This window comes from Athene noctua, chromosome 8 (assembly GCF_965140245.1).
Source record: "Athene noctua chromosome 8, bAthNoc1.hap1.1, whole genome shotgun sequence".
Classification (NCBI taxonomy): Eukaryota; Metazoa; Chordata; class Aves; order Strigiformes; family Strigidae; genus Athene; species Athene noctua.
In genome coordinates this window covers 15,784,927-15,800,515 of record NC_134044.1, presented here as the reverse complement: position 1 = coordinate 15,800,515, position 15,589 = coordinate 15,784,927, and the positions used below count along the sequence as shown (strand labels likewise).

Genomic DNA, 15,589 nt, shown 5'->3' with positions numbered 1-15,589 from the left:
GCAATCCCTCACATAGTAATGGAAATGCTGACTAGAAGCTGCAGAAAATGTTATACACTAAAAACAGATAATTGTAGTGTGCAAGTGCCACATAATGTTGAAAGGCTTTTTCATCTTACAGAAAAAGAAGAGTGACTAATGGCTGCAACCAAAACACAAATGTATTCAGGTTGGAAATAAGGCATCAATTTAACAGGGAGAAGAACTAACCACAGGAATAAATGACTGACTTCGAATCCAGATTCCTTCTGGAAGATGTGTCTGTCAAACTTGGATTCTTGGAAACAACATAGGGATACCTGGATGAAAGGTAGGGCATGTTTCTGCCCGCATTAACTCTGGAATTACAGCAGAAGAGGTCAATATCCAGAGTGATTGACTTTGGACAAGCTCAGGGCTGGAAAAAAAAGATCTGCATGAACATCTCTACTTCTGGACTTGGATCAGATTAGATGAACAAGGTATATAGACCTGAATTATTCTGAACAATAAGCTAGGTGTATGATCCAGCTGAATGAAGATGGGCTCCTCTAAGGATTTCATATAGTTCTTTTACTATGTTATGTTATTCTGAACTGAATTAATGCAGCAAATAAATATGAAGAGTATTGTCTCATGAAACAGTTGAAATAATATATAAGTCTTTCAGCTTTTCCCCCCCTCTTAGTTAATAAGAAAGGCTTTAAAATTAGGCTTTTAAACATAGAAAACCTTGACACCTTAAATCTAGCCTACAAGGACATTTTTAGGAATACAGACTTAACAAGAAAACAGTGGCCACTTACACTGGCATGCTGTGAAGAGACCTTCTAAACAAAAGATAAACGTGTACCCTGAAAAAAAACAACCACTGAACAGACAAGTATTTTTTCTATTTGAATGTCTTACCTCTGTCAGCACGGATACAATTGCATTGAAAATAACAATGATGAGAATTCTTAGGCGCCACTCATATGGCACACACACGAGCTGTGAGAAAAAGTTGCCAGAGGTTAGCAACACACATGAAGTAAACACATATTCAAAACAGGTTCAGTTACAAATTCTGCCCCGTCCCATCCCCCTGTTGTCCCCCCCCCCCCCCCCCCCCCCCCCAAGATGCAAAAAGTAAAGCTCTAAAGGGTTCAAGCTTGCCCAAAAAGCAGCCAATCAGTTATCCTAGGAAGTACAGATGCCTGCACACGTGCTGAATCTTACCTCAAGAAATGTGTCAATAGATTCAACAGGATGCAACATGATGAAAAAAATGAAGATATAAAGAACTATCACAGATATAACAAATGGAACTGTAAAAGAAGAAAACCACATTTTAATTGGACCATCTCACAATCAGAATTTTAGACAGTTTTTTCCATGTATCATGAGTTCGTTACTCCCTGGAAATAACCTCTTTTCTCCCTCTAAACCCATTCCAGGCAGATTTTGGCAATACAAGTTGTGCCGATAGCCATAAAGACACAGAAGGCCAGACTCAGTTTCTCACTGGCTCACTTGTGGAGCTGAAACATATATAACACATATACTTCTACAAATAAAGCAACTATTGACACAGATTTCTCCAGACAGTTTAATACTTCCCTATTTCTATCTGTGATTATCAGAGGATAATTGTGCTATGTTCTCCTAGCAACACTTTTACTGCTAAAGTGGCACAAGAGAACTGTCAATCAAGCCACGGACAAACAAGTGCAGAGTCACTTGGAGTTTTACTTGGAACCAGACATAGTAAGAAAGGACTTACAATTCTTGTAGCATGGTTGTCTGAAGGGCTTTCCTTTAGAAAAGACAATTGCCACTATGAGGTACTGAAAACTGGATATAAAAAACAAAGTTGTGTTTTCATAATTTTTAATGTAATGTTCATCATGAAGAGTCTCATTCCCATGGTGTACAGAGCTGGTGTTTGTGGCATCCAATAAGTTACATGCACTATAACATAAAAAACATTTAGCACTGAGTTAAGGAGATAATGCAAACAAGTACTACTTATTAACAAAAGTAATGACAGAATAAACTGCTACAGTATTAAAAAAAGCTTATTCTTGAAAAACTATTACAGGTAGTAAGAAGTAACTCAAAACTGCAGCAAGGAAATAGCCATTTCTGTGAATTCTGAGCTTCAAGCTCTTATGTTTCCAGCTTGTAAGTTCACTGCATAAACTGTTTAGAAACTATCACTGTAGATACACTTTGAAGACAGGTAAGAAAATACTGCAATAAAAAGAAAGATTAAAACACCTCTTCATTTTCAGAAATATTAATTTGATTTACTGGAACTCTAACAGTTTTACTTTATAATATAGAAAAGTTAAAATAGGTCTGAACCATTAATTTCACATTTTGATCCCAACTGTCTCCAACCTGAGGAGTCTTCAGACCCTGCAGTCTGGCTCTGACCCAGTTTTGCCTTTCAGCCATTGGGTAACTCCTATGTATCAGTATGCTTTTCACAAAAAATTCAGCAGACTAACAAGCTGCCGTACAGAAGCTTTATTTACAAAGTTCCCAAAGGGGGTCAATAAAGAAGAGAGCAATTATTGACTATAGCTTTACAATCATTACTGTAACCTGCATGGAGCCACTGAAACACTTACTCAGATTCCGTTGTCCAAGGCTCATACCAGGACTGCTGTTTGACCCAAAAAAACCCAAAGGTTTGGAAAGCAAGGCAGATGATGATCTGAGACAAAACGGAACACAGAAGTGGACCTGAGATAAGACCCGATGGAGGCCTTCGCGCAACAAGTTCCTTCCAAGCAGGGTTCAGACTCACTGCAGTGAGAAAGAAAAACAAATTATACATTACATCATATGGTTTTCAAGAGTTACCCTGTTCACATTCTGTGGAATTAGAACGGCTTGCTGATGACACCACTTTAAAAAATAGTCTAGAACTGCAAGTGTTGAACTACCCTGAAAAGATTATACTGCACTAGAATAATGCCACAGTGCCTTCTACAGGCTGGTTACCCCCAGCAGCACAGGACAGCAGGGGACAATAATAGAAGCCATGAGACCCAAGGAATTCGTAGTGTCTGGCCAAATTCCCTTTGTCTGGCACAAGGACGTATAGCTCATCTCCTCAGTTTTCATCTGCCATCGCTCCAAAGAAGCAGTTTTATTAAACTTGAAAATGGAATTCTACTGTTAGCCAGTAAACTGAGTGCTAGGTTCACAGGTGGAATCAAACACTTCATGAGGTAACAGGTTTCAAATATAACGTTTTCTGGACACAAATTCAACTAAAAATGCAAGAACTCAAAACATTTGAGAAAGATGATGTTGGAACAACTCCCATTTTGAGTCCAAAAACAGTGTCCTCACGTCAGTAGAGATTTATGAGTTTCTGTACTGTGAAGAACTCAAATCATGCCCACAGCCTGCTTGGTTTCCGTATGAGAACATTTCACAAACTTCAGATGAATCTAACTCTGTATACAGTGGCGTGGGTTTTTTTAATGCATATACTGTAGCAGACATAACATCTTAACTGTATGTCACAGTGTTTACTCCAAACAGCATGCAGCTAAAGAAAATCTAACCAAGCAAAAACTACTTCAGAGGCCAAGCACAATATCTTGCACAATACTTACTAGTGAAGACAACCACCAAAATGATTGCCAAGTCAATGAAGAGAAACTGGAAGTCTCCCAAATTGCTCAGGATCTAGACAGAAATCACAACTGAAACATTGGTAATTTCTTCACACCAAGAAACGTCTTACAGTAACACTCCTATAGCATTAATTCTTTAATTTCACTCTAAACAAGACAGTCTCGGTCAAACTGGCTTTCTTTATCTGCAGAAGTCTTGAGTACTCTATAATTCGCAGATCAATTCATGAAGTATCAAGGTATGAAACCATTTCAGTTTCAAGATTTGTTTGTAATCAAACATACATTACTGAATCTTACAAACTAATGAAATAATAGCTTCAGCCCACAGTTCTTTAAACACCATATCAAGTCATACAGCTGTCAAAGCTTCTATCTCAAAGGTCCTTTAGTACTCTGCATGTTTAACTTAATCAGAATACAAATTAAAATACAGAATTTCTAACACATGCCATATTATGAATCTGATCATATTAGCAGGAAATAATCTGCTTTGCATTTTTCACCCTCCTAACTCAATACTTGCGAGTTGCTCTCTTTCAATCCTTACATAGAAGGAATGCATTGCCCTTTATTTAAAGTTAGGCTATTTTAAAATGCTGACCGTTTTTAAGTAATCGGAAATTGTATTTTTCTTCAATTTATATGCTTATTTGGACTAAGAAAAGTCTCCCGCTGTAGAGACTTTCTATTCACAGGCTTTAGTGACTGCCTTTTTAAAATAGGTGTGTTTTTTATATAGTTAAAAAAAGAGCAAAAAGTACTAACACTTCTATAGTCCAGTTTTCAGAATGCAGGTGTTGTGTACTCAAGGACTTGCAGCAATTTATATTAAATATCTACCAATTTTCAAATCTCTGAATTATACTGACACCACTTAAGCACTTACAGAATACTTACAGAATATAGTAGAGTAACACTGATGTACTGAATAATGCTGTATAATGCCATGAACTTAAATACACAGAAGGAAGTTATTAAAGCAGCACGGCCTTCCCTGTCAAAACAAATGCAATCATGTAACTAGAAAGCTTTCTGTGCAAGCAGTTAAATCCTGCTTAGCAAAATGTTAGCTGCAATTAAACACATGAGCAAACCCTTTGAGGGACATTAGGCTGAAGACATACAGAGAAAACGGGGTCAGAATGGTACACTTTCAAGTATACTGAAGTTGTGAGCATGCCTCCTGAACTGAGCCACCACCTTACTTTGTTGTTCTTTGGACTTTATGTGGTTTTCCAGCAGAGGTTTTAAAATGAAGGTCTGCTTGCAAAAGCATCTATGAAGCACTAGTTAACTGCATGGATTGAATGAACAAGCAGCCACCAGAGTTGCTGACTTGAGAATTTTTTTTGATTATGCATTACTTCAGTAGTTCCATGCAGACTTAACTAGATTTTCTCTGGCTGACCTTTATCCAAAATTATTACCTAGCTTCCAACTCCAGAAATTGGTCAAACCCTATTTAGAATATTTGTTTTCTACTTTGTATGGTGCTGAGCAATTATGTGATTAATTTTACTGTTTGCAGTTACACACAGCCTTTATGGAAACTAGCATAATCACTAAGACATCAAATTAAATACTAACTACGTAAAAGCTCACTCACCCTCTAAAAAATTAACTTCACATGGACAAAAGGGTTTTTAACAGAATATTAAATCATGCCATGCAAGCCTTTGCTCAGAGTACCTTCAGTAAAGAAACCAAACTACTAAAAATGTATGGCTTGTTAATTCAAACTGGCCTCCTACAGCATATACTAATATGGGGTATGCAAAGAGTTACACAGACGAATTTACGTTCACAGTAAGTGGCATTACCTGATCAGCTTTGGCACACAGGAAATACTAGGTGTCCTGGAAGTGAATGGTGATGCCACAGAAGCCTCAAGTTCAGACAAAGATATACCACCATGTGCCCTCTTCAGCGCCTGTCGGTTGACATTGAAACGGAAAACATTTTAAAACTTGCTTTCAGATGCAAAATTTAACTGAACAGTTCTGTATAAAAAATAAAAATACACTTACGCCACAGTCATTTGCTCCATCTCCACACATGCCCACATAGTAACTATAAAAACCAAACAGATGTCAGCATTCTGGACCATTCCCTAATCACAGTTCATTTAGCTTATTTCATTAAATACTTCTGTATTACTTGACTTATTCAGGGTTTGCAAAATAATGAGTGATCGTTAATGCTGAAAGCAATTACTGCTGCCATTACACATATAAGGAAATAGACAGAGAAGTAACGTGACTTAGCCAGGTCAATCAAACCAATAATGGTTATCAGTCCTCTATCATCCCAAGATGGTGTAAAGCATCTTTGCTCTAGACAGAGACTTGTGTAGTATTTTGTATAGTTGCAAGGCCTAACACCAACAGACAGTAGTATACTGACCCTCAGTGAACAGTGTATCCTGTTAATACTACTTTAATACACAGAAAACGTTTGATGATTTAAGCCAAGCAACTAGATTTATAAAATACATTAGTCAGTTTAGTTATTGGTAATTTATAACTTCATTAAAGTCTGAAACTTTCACAACTAGCCAGCAGATGGTACTACTCTCATTCCTGCTCAGCTAATAGGCTGATTTGCCAACTTAAGGAAATTATATTAGCCCAGCCTTTTTCACCTGGCAAAACAGCTAGCACCATACATAATTTCTTCCTCCTATCACACCAAACACTGTCGACCCTCCCACTTTCTGTGCTTAAGCAAATACTTACTCTACATTTTGTAAAGCTTCCACCAACTGAGTTTTCTGATCAGGCGCCATGCGAGCAAACACAGTGCCATGTAACACAAGCTGGAAGACAGAAGATTTCTTAACGCTCACAGGGAAAAGTCTGTTCACCATTAAAAGTGTTCATACTCAAGTAAAACGCTCACCTTGGGTACCAGGTCCTGAAAATGCTCCAAAATCACTGCAAATGACTTTCCATTCATTGCAAAATGGTATTTGGTCATCTGGAGATCCTCAAGGCTTTCATGGACCAATTTAACTGGAATATCCTATCAAAAATAGTTTAATACTCTAGCTGTAGTGTATTTACACAGATGCCTTGTAATTTCAAACTAATACTCACAGGGCTATTCCTAGAGATTCCCCAGCAGAAGAAGTTTCTGACAGTGTTACTAAAAAAACCCTTCATACAATGAAAATACTTATTAGTAAGAAAATGGGGTTTAATGTTTCAATTACAAGCAGCTAGAGCTGTCTAAATATAATGAAATGTGAAAAAAAACATATCCTGCACAATTAACATGTCAAATGTTATATCAGCTGAAAAACTAGCTTCCCCAGCTGTTTTACTGTTGTTTGGTATTTTAAGATCTGAAAGTTAACTAGTATATCAATTTTGATTTGACGCTTAATAGCAGATTTGCTTTTTAACAGAGTAAGACACCCAACAGTAAAACTAACTGCTTACACTCTAAGAGCATAATAATGCCCATATTACCTCTGAGTTTATGGCTGGTGATGAACTAGTGCATTTTGCGAGGGTATCTGCATAATGCCAGTTGATCCTGGCAGCCTGCCCATCCTTTGGAGGTAGTGCTTCAGCAATAATGACCTTATCCTGAGGTAGAATCATTCCACAATCTCTGGCCACAGAGATAGCAGTTAACATGTTATCCCCTGTTAAACAATTGCATTTAAAAAGGTTTCAGTTAGAAAAGTATCAATAGCATATACTGATATTTCACATAAGAGAAAAAGCTAAGAAAGCCAGTTTTAAACTAGGAGGAGGACTGCCTAATGTACCAGTGATAACCTTAGGGCAAACCAAGCCTAAAGACAAAATTCAAAGCCTAGCCTGTTAAGCCCCTCCCCTGCGCTAACATCACCAAGAACTTTGTATGCTTCTTTCAGCCGTAAAGATCTCTTACGGACAAAATCTTATTGAAAATCAAGCAGAAAACATGCAGCCATTTAAAATACCACTTTTTAAATTCGGTCACAGAACATGCAAACACTGAGTTGCATTGCTAGCCTACCCAAATGTTATTCCAAAGTTGCATTTGGAATCACCCAATACCTGTGATTTAAAATGCACACACATATTGCCAGGAAAACACCGAGCACAGATACCTAGCCTGCTTATGGGGACATAAGTCATTCTTACAAAAATTCAACCTCCAAAGTGATTTCTCATAATATAAATCAAAATTGTAGGGACTCTCAGGAGGTTATCCTGCTCAAAGCAGGGTCAGCCATAAGATTAGATGAGGACTTTCAACCTAGGCTGATCTGGAAGACCTCTAAGGTTTTTCATCCTTCGATTCAGTATAAATTAACTTGTGCATGGAGCTAGGAAGAGGAAGCTATGAAGTAGAAATAATCCCTATACTAGCTTCTGATCTCTGACTTGCCAAAGCAACTTTCACTCAAAAAGAAAGACCAGTGTCTGAATATTCTCACAAAAGTTTCCAAACTTCCTTCTTGCGATAATTACAGTGTAATGTCAGCCTATTGACACTAAAATTTGACTTCATACACTATAAGACCAAAGAGATGGATTTTTCCCTTTTGAGTATGAATGTTTATATGCTAACCTGTAACCATGACAGTGCGAATGTTGGCTTTATGCAAATCTTCAAGTACAGCAGGGGTTTCTTGCTTTAGCTTGTTTTGCATTATAATTAACCCCATAAAATCCATGTTGCTTTCAATAGCATCTCTGTAGAAAAGGAGGCAAGGAAGAGAACATTACAATAATTACAATTATTAGATGTAGCTTAAAGAGCCTGGTTTTCTGTTTATCAAAGAGAAATGTTTATTTTTAACCATGAAAATCTGCTTTATAAAAAGTGACCTGATAAATATAATCATTCACATTTATACTTATTTCCCTTGATTTAACTGAAAAACAGTATGAGAAACCTTGTTTCCTCAAGCACAATTTTTAGTTTGTTCCAGAAGAAGTCTTTCTAAAATAAATTACATTCTCAAAAAGATTATTGCTAGAAAAAGTGCTCCAAAGCTAACTGCATTCACAGTCAGAATTTAAGATTTCTTTAGAATGCACATCTATCTCTAATTTCCAAATCAGATGCACCTTAATACACAAGCTACCAAATTATGTTATCAAGGCTAGTAAGATTAATAGACATTAGCTAATTAAGTGAAGCGACTAATTAACTTTGGTTAACATGCAAGTCAGTTATGTTTACAGGTCTTGGGTGTTTTACTGCTACTGCAGATTTTCACACCTTAAATTGGAAAACCCATTTCTTTGCTTTGTACTACTTTGCAAAAAAGTTCATCTCATACACAGAACTGACAGAACAAAGTCAAAGCTGTCATTTTCATAGTGATACTACACTTCCAAACACTATGGAAAAGGTAGAATTATCCACAAAACTAGAACCAGTTAAAAAATAATTAACAGGAAATACTACTCTTTGAAGGAAGAAACCTTTCTACCTTCCAAGTCTTTCTGATAAGCCTTGCAATGAAAAAATGGACTCACTACCTACAGCAGATCAAGAAACTAAATCAAACATGCACAAGAGGGTTTCCACTACATGCCATTGTCTTTAATAGACACAGATGATATAAGTATGTTCAGGTAACAAAGAAACAGATGAGGTTTTTCTGCCATGTTAGCACCACAAAAAATTAGTATTACGTTCATTTCAAGCTTAAAAATGTTCCTCAGAATTCACATTACTGCAGAAAAACTTATTTATCTTAAATCTCTATGAATTGTCCAGGATACAAAAAGAATGCACAGAAATACATATGATAAGACAGAAGAAAGCTGAAGAGTGGGAATCAATTTAAACAAAAGTAAACATTATATAATTAATCCAAAGCATGCAGCTTCTAAAGCCTGTTACTCATTAAAAAAGCAAAGTCACTCTTACCTATTAATAGTCTGGACTTTGTGCCATGTAAGCTTAGACTCCAATTTTCTGTGAGCAAGAGCAATAACTCGGAAGCCCTGCTTAGTATATTCTTCCAGGACACACTCAAAGTCAACGGGAACTTTAAAAAAGTCAAGTTTAGAGTTATTAATATTATCCATATTACTGCTGAGCTACACAAGAAATAAAAATAGTTTGTTCCTTTACCTGTTTCCTGCTTACACAAGCTGGCAATCACTTCAGGAGCACCTTTCATATAAGCATCCATTCTCTTCTCCCCTAGAACTCTTGCTATTACACACATACGCTGCAAAACTGAAGAAAATGGAAACTGGCGCACAATTCCAATCTCATAACTGGTCTGTGTCATAGAGGAGGGAAGGAAGGAAACAGTTACATCCACATACGCTATAGAAAAAATGGACATGATTAACTGAAAAAAACAAACTTACCGAAAGCTCAAACAATTCCTAAAAAAAGAAAAAATACATTTACTGTAAATATTAAATGTTAAGGTTTTTTTCAGCTACAGACTATTTCAACATAAATCAGTAAATGAATCTACACAGCACTCTCAATATAAAGTTACATTGTATTTGCAATGGATTTCATAAAAGTTGAATATGAATATACTGTGTCTCTTTAGTATCCTTTACTTTAAGTGAGACATAGTAGAACTTTAGAGCTTGAATTCTTGATTAGGGTTTGCAAGACTTTTACCTTTCACAGTCCAACCTGTGTCTGTTTAGCCTATGTAAATGATGAAAGTACTACGGTATTTTAGAATGAGGTCATGATTAAGTATATCCCCCCAAAAATAATGTAATAATTTTCAAAAATGCTCACATCAGCTACTGCACAGTAATTACTGTTATGCATGTACACCGAGTTCTGAACAAAAAACGATGCTTCCATCTGCTATAGAATAAGACTCATACAGAGGAATCAACTTGCTATACCCTCCCACTACCTTGCTCTGCGATAATCTGAATATAGTCACATGCTTAAATTTCCCCTCTGAAGTATTAAAAAATACTTCAAAATACAGGTAGAAGAAAATTTTAAATCTGCAAAGTATATTTTATTTTTAACTCAGCACTTAATTAAAGCATACATCTCTAAGGTACAATGGTGACAAAAATACTGTGCCCTGCTGTGACATTAACAAATGATTGTTTTAACTGAAACTGCAAGGTGAGCACACCTAACCACTTCATTAGCACACTAAGAATTTGGTAATGATATTAATAGTAAACACGCGTAAGCTCCGAAAGCATCACAGCACTTTATAACCAGTAATAAAGCTGACAATCAGTCCGCTCACCCTGAAAGTGGCATATACAACACTATAAACATGTCTTCTCTATCTTTGCCATCAAAAACCACACAGTTTTGATCCTGTTTGAATTATATCAGCCAGAACCACATTGCAATTTGTAAAATGCATTTGTTTAACACAATTGCTTTGAATTTTTATACCATTTCTTGATTTGTTGCTTGCTTGGATTCTGGGAAAAGTTGTTTTGAAGGTCGAACCACTGTCGGCATGATTCGATTATGAAGGGCTGTTTCCTCTTCAGTTGCTTCTTCTAAAATCTGTATTAAAAATAATCAACTAATTGATACATTCATTAACTTTGATTTTCTCATAATGTAATTTTCAGGAAAAAAACGGGCTTGGAAGTCAGCCCAAGGTGGAATGATCTTTCTAAACAAGATTTCCTGTGAGAATTAATTGTCTTAATTTAGCAGTTAAGATCCACTTAGCTATTTTACATGTTTATTGTATGCATCGAAACTTTGCCACACACATCAAAGTAGTAAATTAGCTCTTCAGATTCTCTCAGTTCTATGAATTGTTGCACAGATATTAAAACTTCCTTTGACACACAAGCACTGTCAAAAGCCCACTGCTTCAGTTACAGCTTGAAACAGCATATAATGGCTTATCTTGTATGTAACAGCATCGGAAATTTCTGATTACTCATGTTAAAAATGTTACTTCTCTTGAAACAAGCAGACACTTACCCATCCTATTGCTTCAAACATCTTCAAGTCAAGCGGATCCCCAGAAAGTACCCCCTCAATTTTTGTAAGGGAATGACAAGTTGCCATGCAAGCAACAAACTCAGACTTCAGCAAGTTCTCACTGCAAGCCCTCTCTTCCGGCAAAAGGAAACTAAAACAATGAAGTAATAATATACTTAGCACTATAATTATTTATTATGAGCCAATTCAAAAGGTTTGTTTAGATTAACAGAAGAAAATTGACTGCACAAGTCTCTTCACTTCTATTTTTGCACACCACAGTAAACAGATTAAAGCTCTGGGCTGGAATCTTCAGAAACAGTCACAAAATCTGTCTCCTTCAAAAACTTTGTTAATTCACCATCTAGTTTGATTCCTCATACAGAGGTGTGTTACCACTGTCATTAGCTAACCTAATTCATTTTAGCAGCCCAAAAAGTCATCACTTAGGAGGACAGGATTAAGGAAACATGCTATCTTTTAACTGCATCTTTTCTGCAGTATGAACCTAACAAGGTCTTACAATTCAACAAATTAAATTCCACCTCGGCCTCCTAAGTCAGCTATACCATTCCTTATACCTAAACCATATTTTGAGTTGCATTCTTACAGCTCATTACAGAAATGCAAAACACATATGAGCTCACATTGAATTTTCTACTCTATTCTGCTGAAGCTGTTAAGGCACAACTAAGTATCATATTTGCTATCAGTTCTGAGCTTATCCTTACCACGCATTTTCCACCCGTTGAATTCCCCAAAGATCCAAGCCATCCTCAGTAAGTGTGCCAGTCTGAAAAAAAGCAACAAGGGAAATGGCAAGAAAAAGCCTTCAGAAGCAAGTTATCCTCAGGTAAAGTAAAAATTAACAGCTAATTAACCAAATCACCCCTGAACAATATATTTTATCTTGTTTTCACTTAAAAATCAATACTTCAGCACAGGAAATACAGTATCTCCATTGCTTTTTGCTAGTAACTAAGTTTCAGCTCTGTTAAATAACTTAAAAAAACATCCAAAGCAATCATGTCCCTCCTTGGAGACAGAGCAAATGAAACAGACCCTTAAAATTCAAATATGATGGCTCAACATCTCTATATTCAGAGGTTGGAGGCAACAGAAAATAGGTACTAAATCCTTAGTACTACTTTCTTACATGCTAAAACAGTAACTGGAATACATTTACAAAGGGAAGAATATATTTCGAGTGGATACTTAAGATCTTAAATACAAATCTAAGGAAGAAAATAAATTTTAGCTAAGAATTAGCTAAAAGAAAAGGATTCTGGCCACCAGCATTACTGTCTTCCACTCAAGTTTCTGTTAAGAAATAACAACAGAATATGCTGGTTTGGCTTTTCATTGAAATATATGGAAGTGAGAAACAAGTCTGACTACACACCTCAATTTTCCAGAAGCCTGTGTACTAAATAAAACTCTTAATAGACCCCAACTCTCACATTTCTGAGGTGCCAGTAGTAAGTTAGGACTTGGGAATCTCGAGATAAGAAAGCCGCTCTGCATTATAACAGCTTTTTAGAACAGACTAAATCAAGTGAGTTAACAGGTGGTAAACACTGAATACCTGGAAGCTAACAGGACAAAAACTTTCTAACTTACACTAGAGTAATGAATTTTCCTGTAGTTGCTAGTCTATACAAATTCCCACGTATAACAGTGCCTCTCCAGGTGGCAACATAAAGTTTCAAAATTCACCTAACCTTATCAAAACACACAAGATTCAGCTGGCCACATATATTTATCCTTTGTGGGCTGATGCAGAAAATGCCAATTTTTTTCAACCTTCTTTGTGCATAAACAATGCCAGCAGTCATGGCAGCAGGGAGCGCTGGAGGCACCGTGATAGTGATAATGTCAAGAGACTCTATGATGATGGTATGAGCTGGAACCTGCAATAAAGGTCAGAGTTAATGATCAAGAACTCACCACTTAAAGATTCACTACCCCACTGAAATGTTACATCATTGTTACCAAAGGCAAATCCACACATTGCTTTCCCCAGCAGAGCATGTTCTGGATTGCCCGGAAACCTAGCACAATCTTCACCCACCATCAGCAACCATGATAATCCAGTCTTAAATCATCCACCACCTGTAACTTCAAGTTTTCACTTCTTCCCTTGCAAATACATTACTTTAGAACAGTAACTGAATAATGCAAAATTCTGAGAAAAAAAAATTAGTTTTCAGTGACCAATTTCCTGCTAAGAACTTTTTTGCCTGCAGCATACTTTAGATGTGCTATATTCTGTTTCTTCCAACTGGTTATCAGTTAGATGGTAATCTTACATATAATAGAAATAAAATTCCAGTAATTGGGTCAATAGAAATTGAGGTAAACTCAAACTTCACTGTAATATATCCGAATTCTGCTTCTCTGCTGAATTTTGTTCTCAGCTTGTCTCTCTCATTCCATTGATACAAAATAAAGCAAACCAATTTTCACTTAAAAATCAAATTACTTCTCACCATCTGACGTATGTCAGAAATCATCATCAACCCTTTTCTAAAATAAGATGTTTCTGGACCAGAAATTAAAACATACCTCATTTAAGATGCTATTGACAACCGTGTAAAGAAATCCAATGCCTGCCACCACCACCAGAGACAGAAGAAACAAATAGGCATCTCTGTAGAGTTTAAAATCAGTTGGCTTTGGATAGAGTATGGAACGAACAAGCTGTCCTTTAGCAGTACTAAAGCCTAGAAAAAAGAAGTAGTAAGTTATTAAAAGTACAAACAAGAGCAAAGCTATTCAAATATATTAAAAACCTCAATGAAACCCTTAAGCTACTCATTTCATTAGGAGTGTTTCTCAATATACAGTAATAGATGTTTTGCAATACTATAATTAAGGTGCTTCAAAATTGTACATGCACATTATACTAAGTACTTTTATGGCAAGGACATGCAGCTGATGCAAATGAACCCCTCTTCTACAGCAGCAGTAAACCCTCAAATGGTTTGGATTGGAAGAGTTTGTTGTACTGCATTTTGTCCCTCAGAGTGCAGAGCTAGTGGGTATATTTATCAGTTCTCTAATTAAGCCAGGCCTTGCAAAAAGAAAATAACTTCTCCATAGATTCCAACTGTAAGCACTTAAATGGAAAGTCTCTGTAAGCTTGACAGCCAGAAAGAAAGATTCAGAAACAACTGCAGTACAGAATCATCTACCTTTTGGTGAAACCCATCCCTTGATCTCATTTTGCACCTAAATTAGGACACTAGACTTCTAAGGGTCTCAAGTCAGTCAATAGATAACTTTAGATCTGCCTTGAAACTTTGCTTCAACATGGGAAGAGGCCAACACCAGTGCTCAATTTTGTATGTCCAAAACATTTTTTACCTGCTTAGACTTCAAAGTCTGCTACTACAACCTCGTTATCAATGTTAGGTCTGCTGGCATTAGGGACAGCTGCTTGGCAGCTTCTCAGTCTGCAAGCCATCACAGCAAAGACTAAGCCCTCCACACTGGTATCTGGCATACAAGGTTCTGTCAGAACAAAGCAGCTATTGCATCAGTCTTGAAGAAGATGAGTTCACAGCAAGAGAAACGAGGCGTGAAGCCTCCAGGCTTTGAATGTGCTACTGCAAAATACAAACCATGGGCCTGTTTAGAGAAGTTCACCATGTCAGTATGTACTTGAGTATTTAGTCATGAATGCTTTGTAATTTGCAACAGCAGTCAAAAAGAAAAAAAATCAGAACTAATTTTGATTTTTTTAAATGGTTTTGCAGAATGTTCTGTAGCTGCATAGGCTAGAACACACTAGGGTAAAACAATAAATGAAAACCTCATGTGACGTCTTAAGAACACGCTGGACACGCAGATAGCTTCAGTGAACATTTCTATCCTCTAAAAAAAATTACCAGTTTTGAATTCTTTACAATTACAATAGGAACCACAATGACATATGCACTAACATATCCATAAACTGAATTTCAGCAGGAAAAAAAAGAGAATATATTTATTTCATCAGTATTTTATGCATATTTCAGCTGTAACCTCAAATATTTCATATTAAAGATTTAACTCTGAGGAGT

At 36.5% G+C, this 15,589-nt stretch overlaps 1 protein-coding gene across 4 annotated transcripts in view; it reads right to left on the bottom strand.

Moving 5' to 3' along the window:
• ATP13A3 (ATPase 13A3) overlaps positions 1 to 15,589 on the bottom strand; it is a 61,956-nt gene that overhangs the window by 8,947 nt on the left and 37,420 nt on the right. For all 4 annotated transcript variants that reach the window (XM_074911654.1, XM_074911653.1, XM_074911656.1 and 1 more), the window contains exons 13-32: positions 14,091 to 14,248; positions 13,247 to 13,435; positions 12,257 to 12,318; positions 11,526 to 11,676; positions 10,977 to 11,093; positions 9,950 to 9,967; positions 9,705 to 9,858; positions 9,498 to 9,618; positions 8,184 to 8,308; positions 7,088 to 7,266; positions 6,516 to 6,638; positions 6,353 to 6,432; positions 5,645 to 5,687; positions 5,438 to 5,547; positions 4,515 to 4,611; positions 3,594 to 3,666; positions 2,595 to 2,772; positions 1,742 to 1,929; positions 1,198 to 1,286; positions 889 to 969 (exon numbers count right to left, since the gene is read on the bottom strand). In XM_074911654.1, coding sequence (XP_074767755.1) covers positions 889 to 969; positions 1,198 to 1,286; positions 1,742 to 1,929; positions 2,595 to 2,772; positions 3,594 to 3,666; positions 4,515 to 4,611; positions 5,438 to 5,547; positions 5,645 to 5,687; positions 6,353 to 6,432; positions 6,516 to 6,638; positions 7,088 to 7,266; positions 8,184 to 8,308; positions 9,498 to 9,618; positions 9,705 to 9,858; positions 9,950 to 9,967; positions 10,977 to 11,093; positions 11,526 to 11,676; positions 12,257 to 12,318; positions 13,247 to 13,435; positions 14,091 to 14,248 — 2,336 coding nt within the window. The remainder of the gene's footprint in view (positions 1 to 888; positions 970 to 1,197; positions 1,287 to 1,741; positions 1,930 to 2,594; positions 2,773 to 3,593; positions 3,667 to 4,514; positions 4,612 to 5,437; positions 5,548 to 5,644; positions 5,688 to 6,352; positions 6,433 to 6,515; positions 6,639 to 7,087; positions 7,267 to 8,183; positions 8,309 to 9,497; positions 9,619 to 9,704; positions 9,859 to 9,949; positions 9,968 to 10,976; positions 11,094 to 11,525; positions 11,677 to 12,256; positions 12,319 to 13,246; positions 13,436 to 14,090; positions 14,249 to 15,589) is intronic.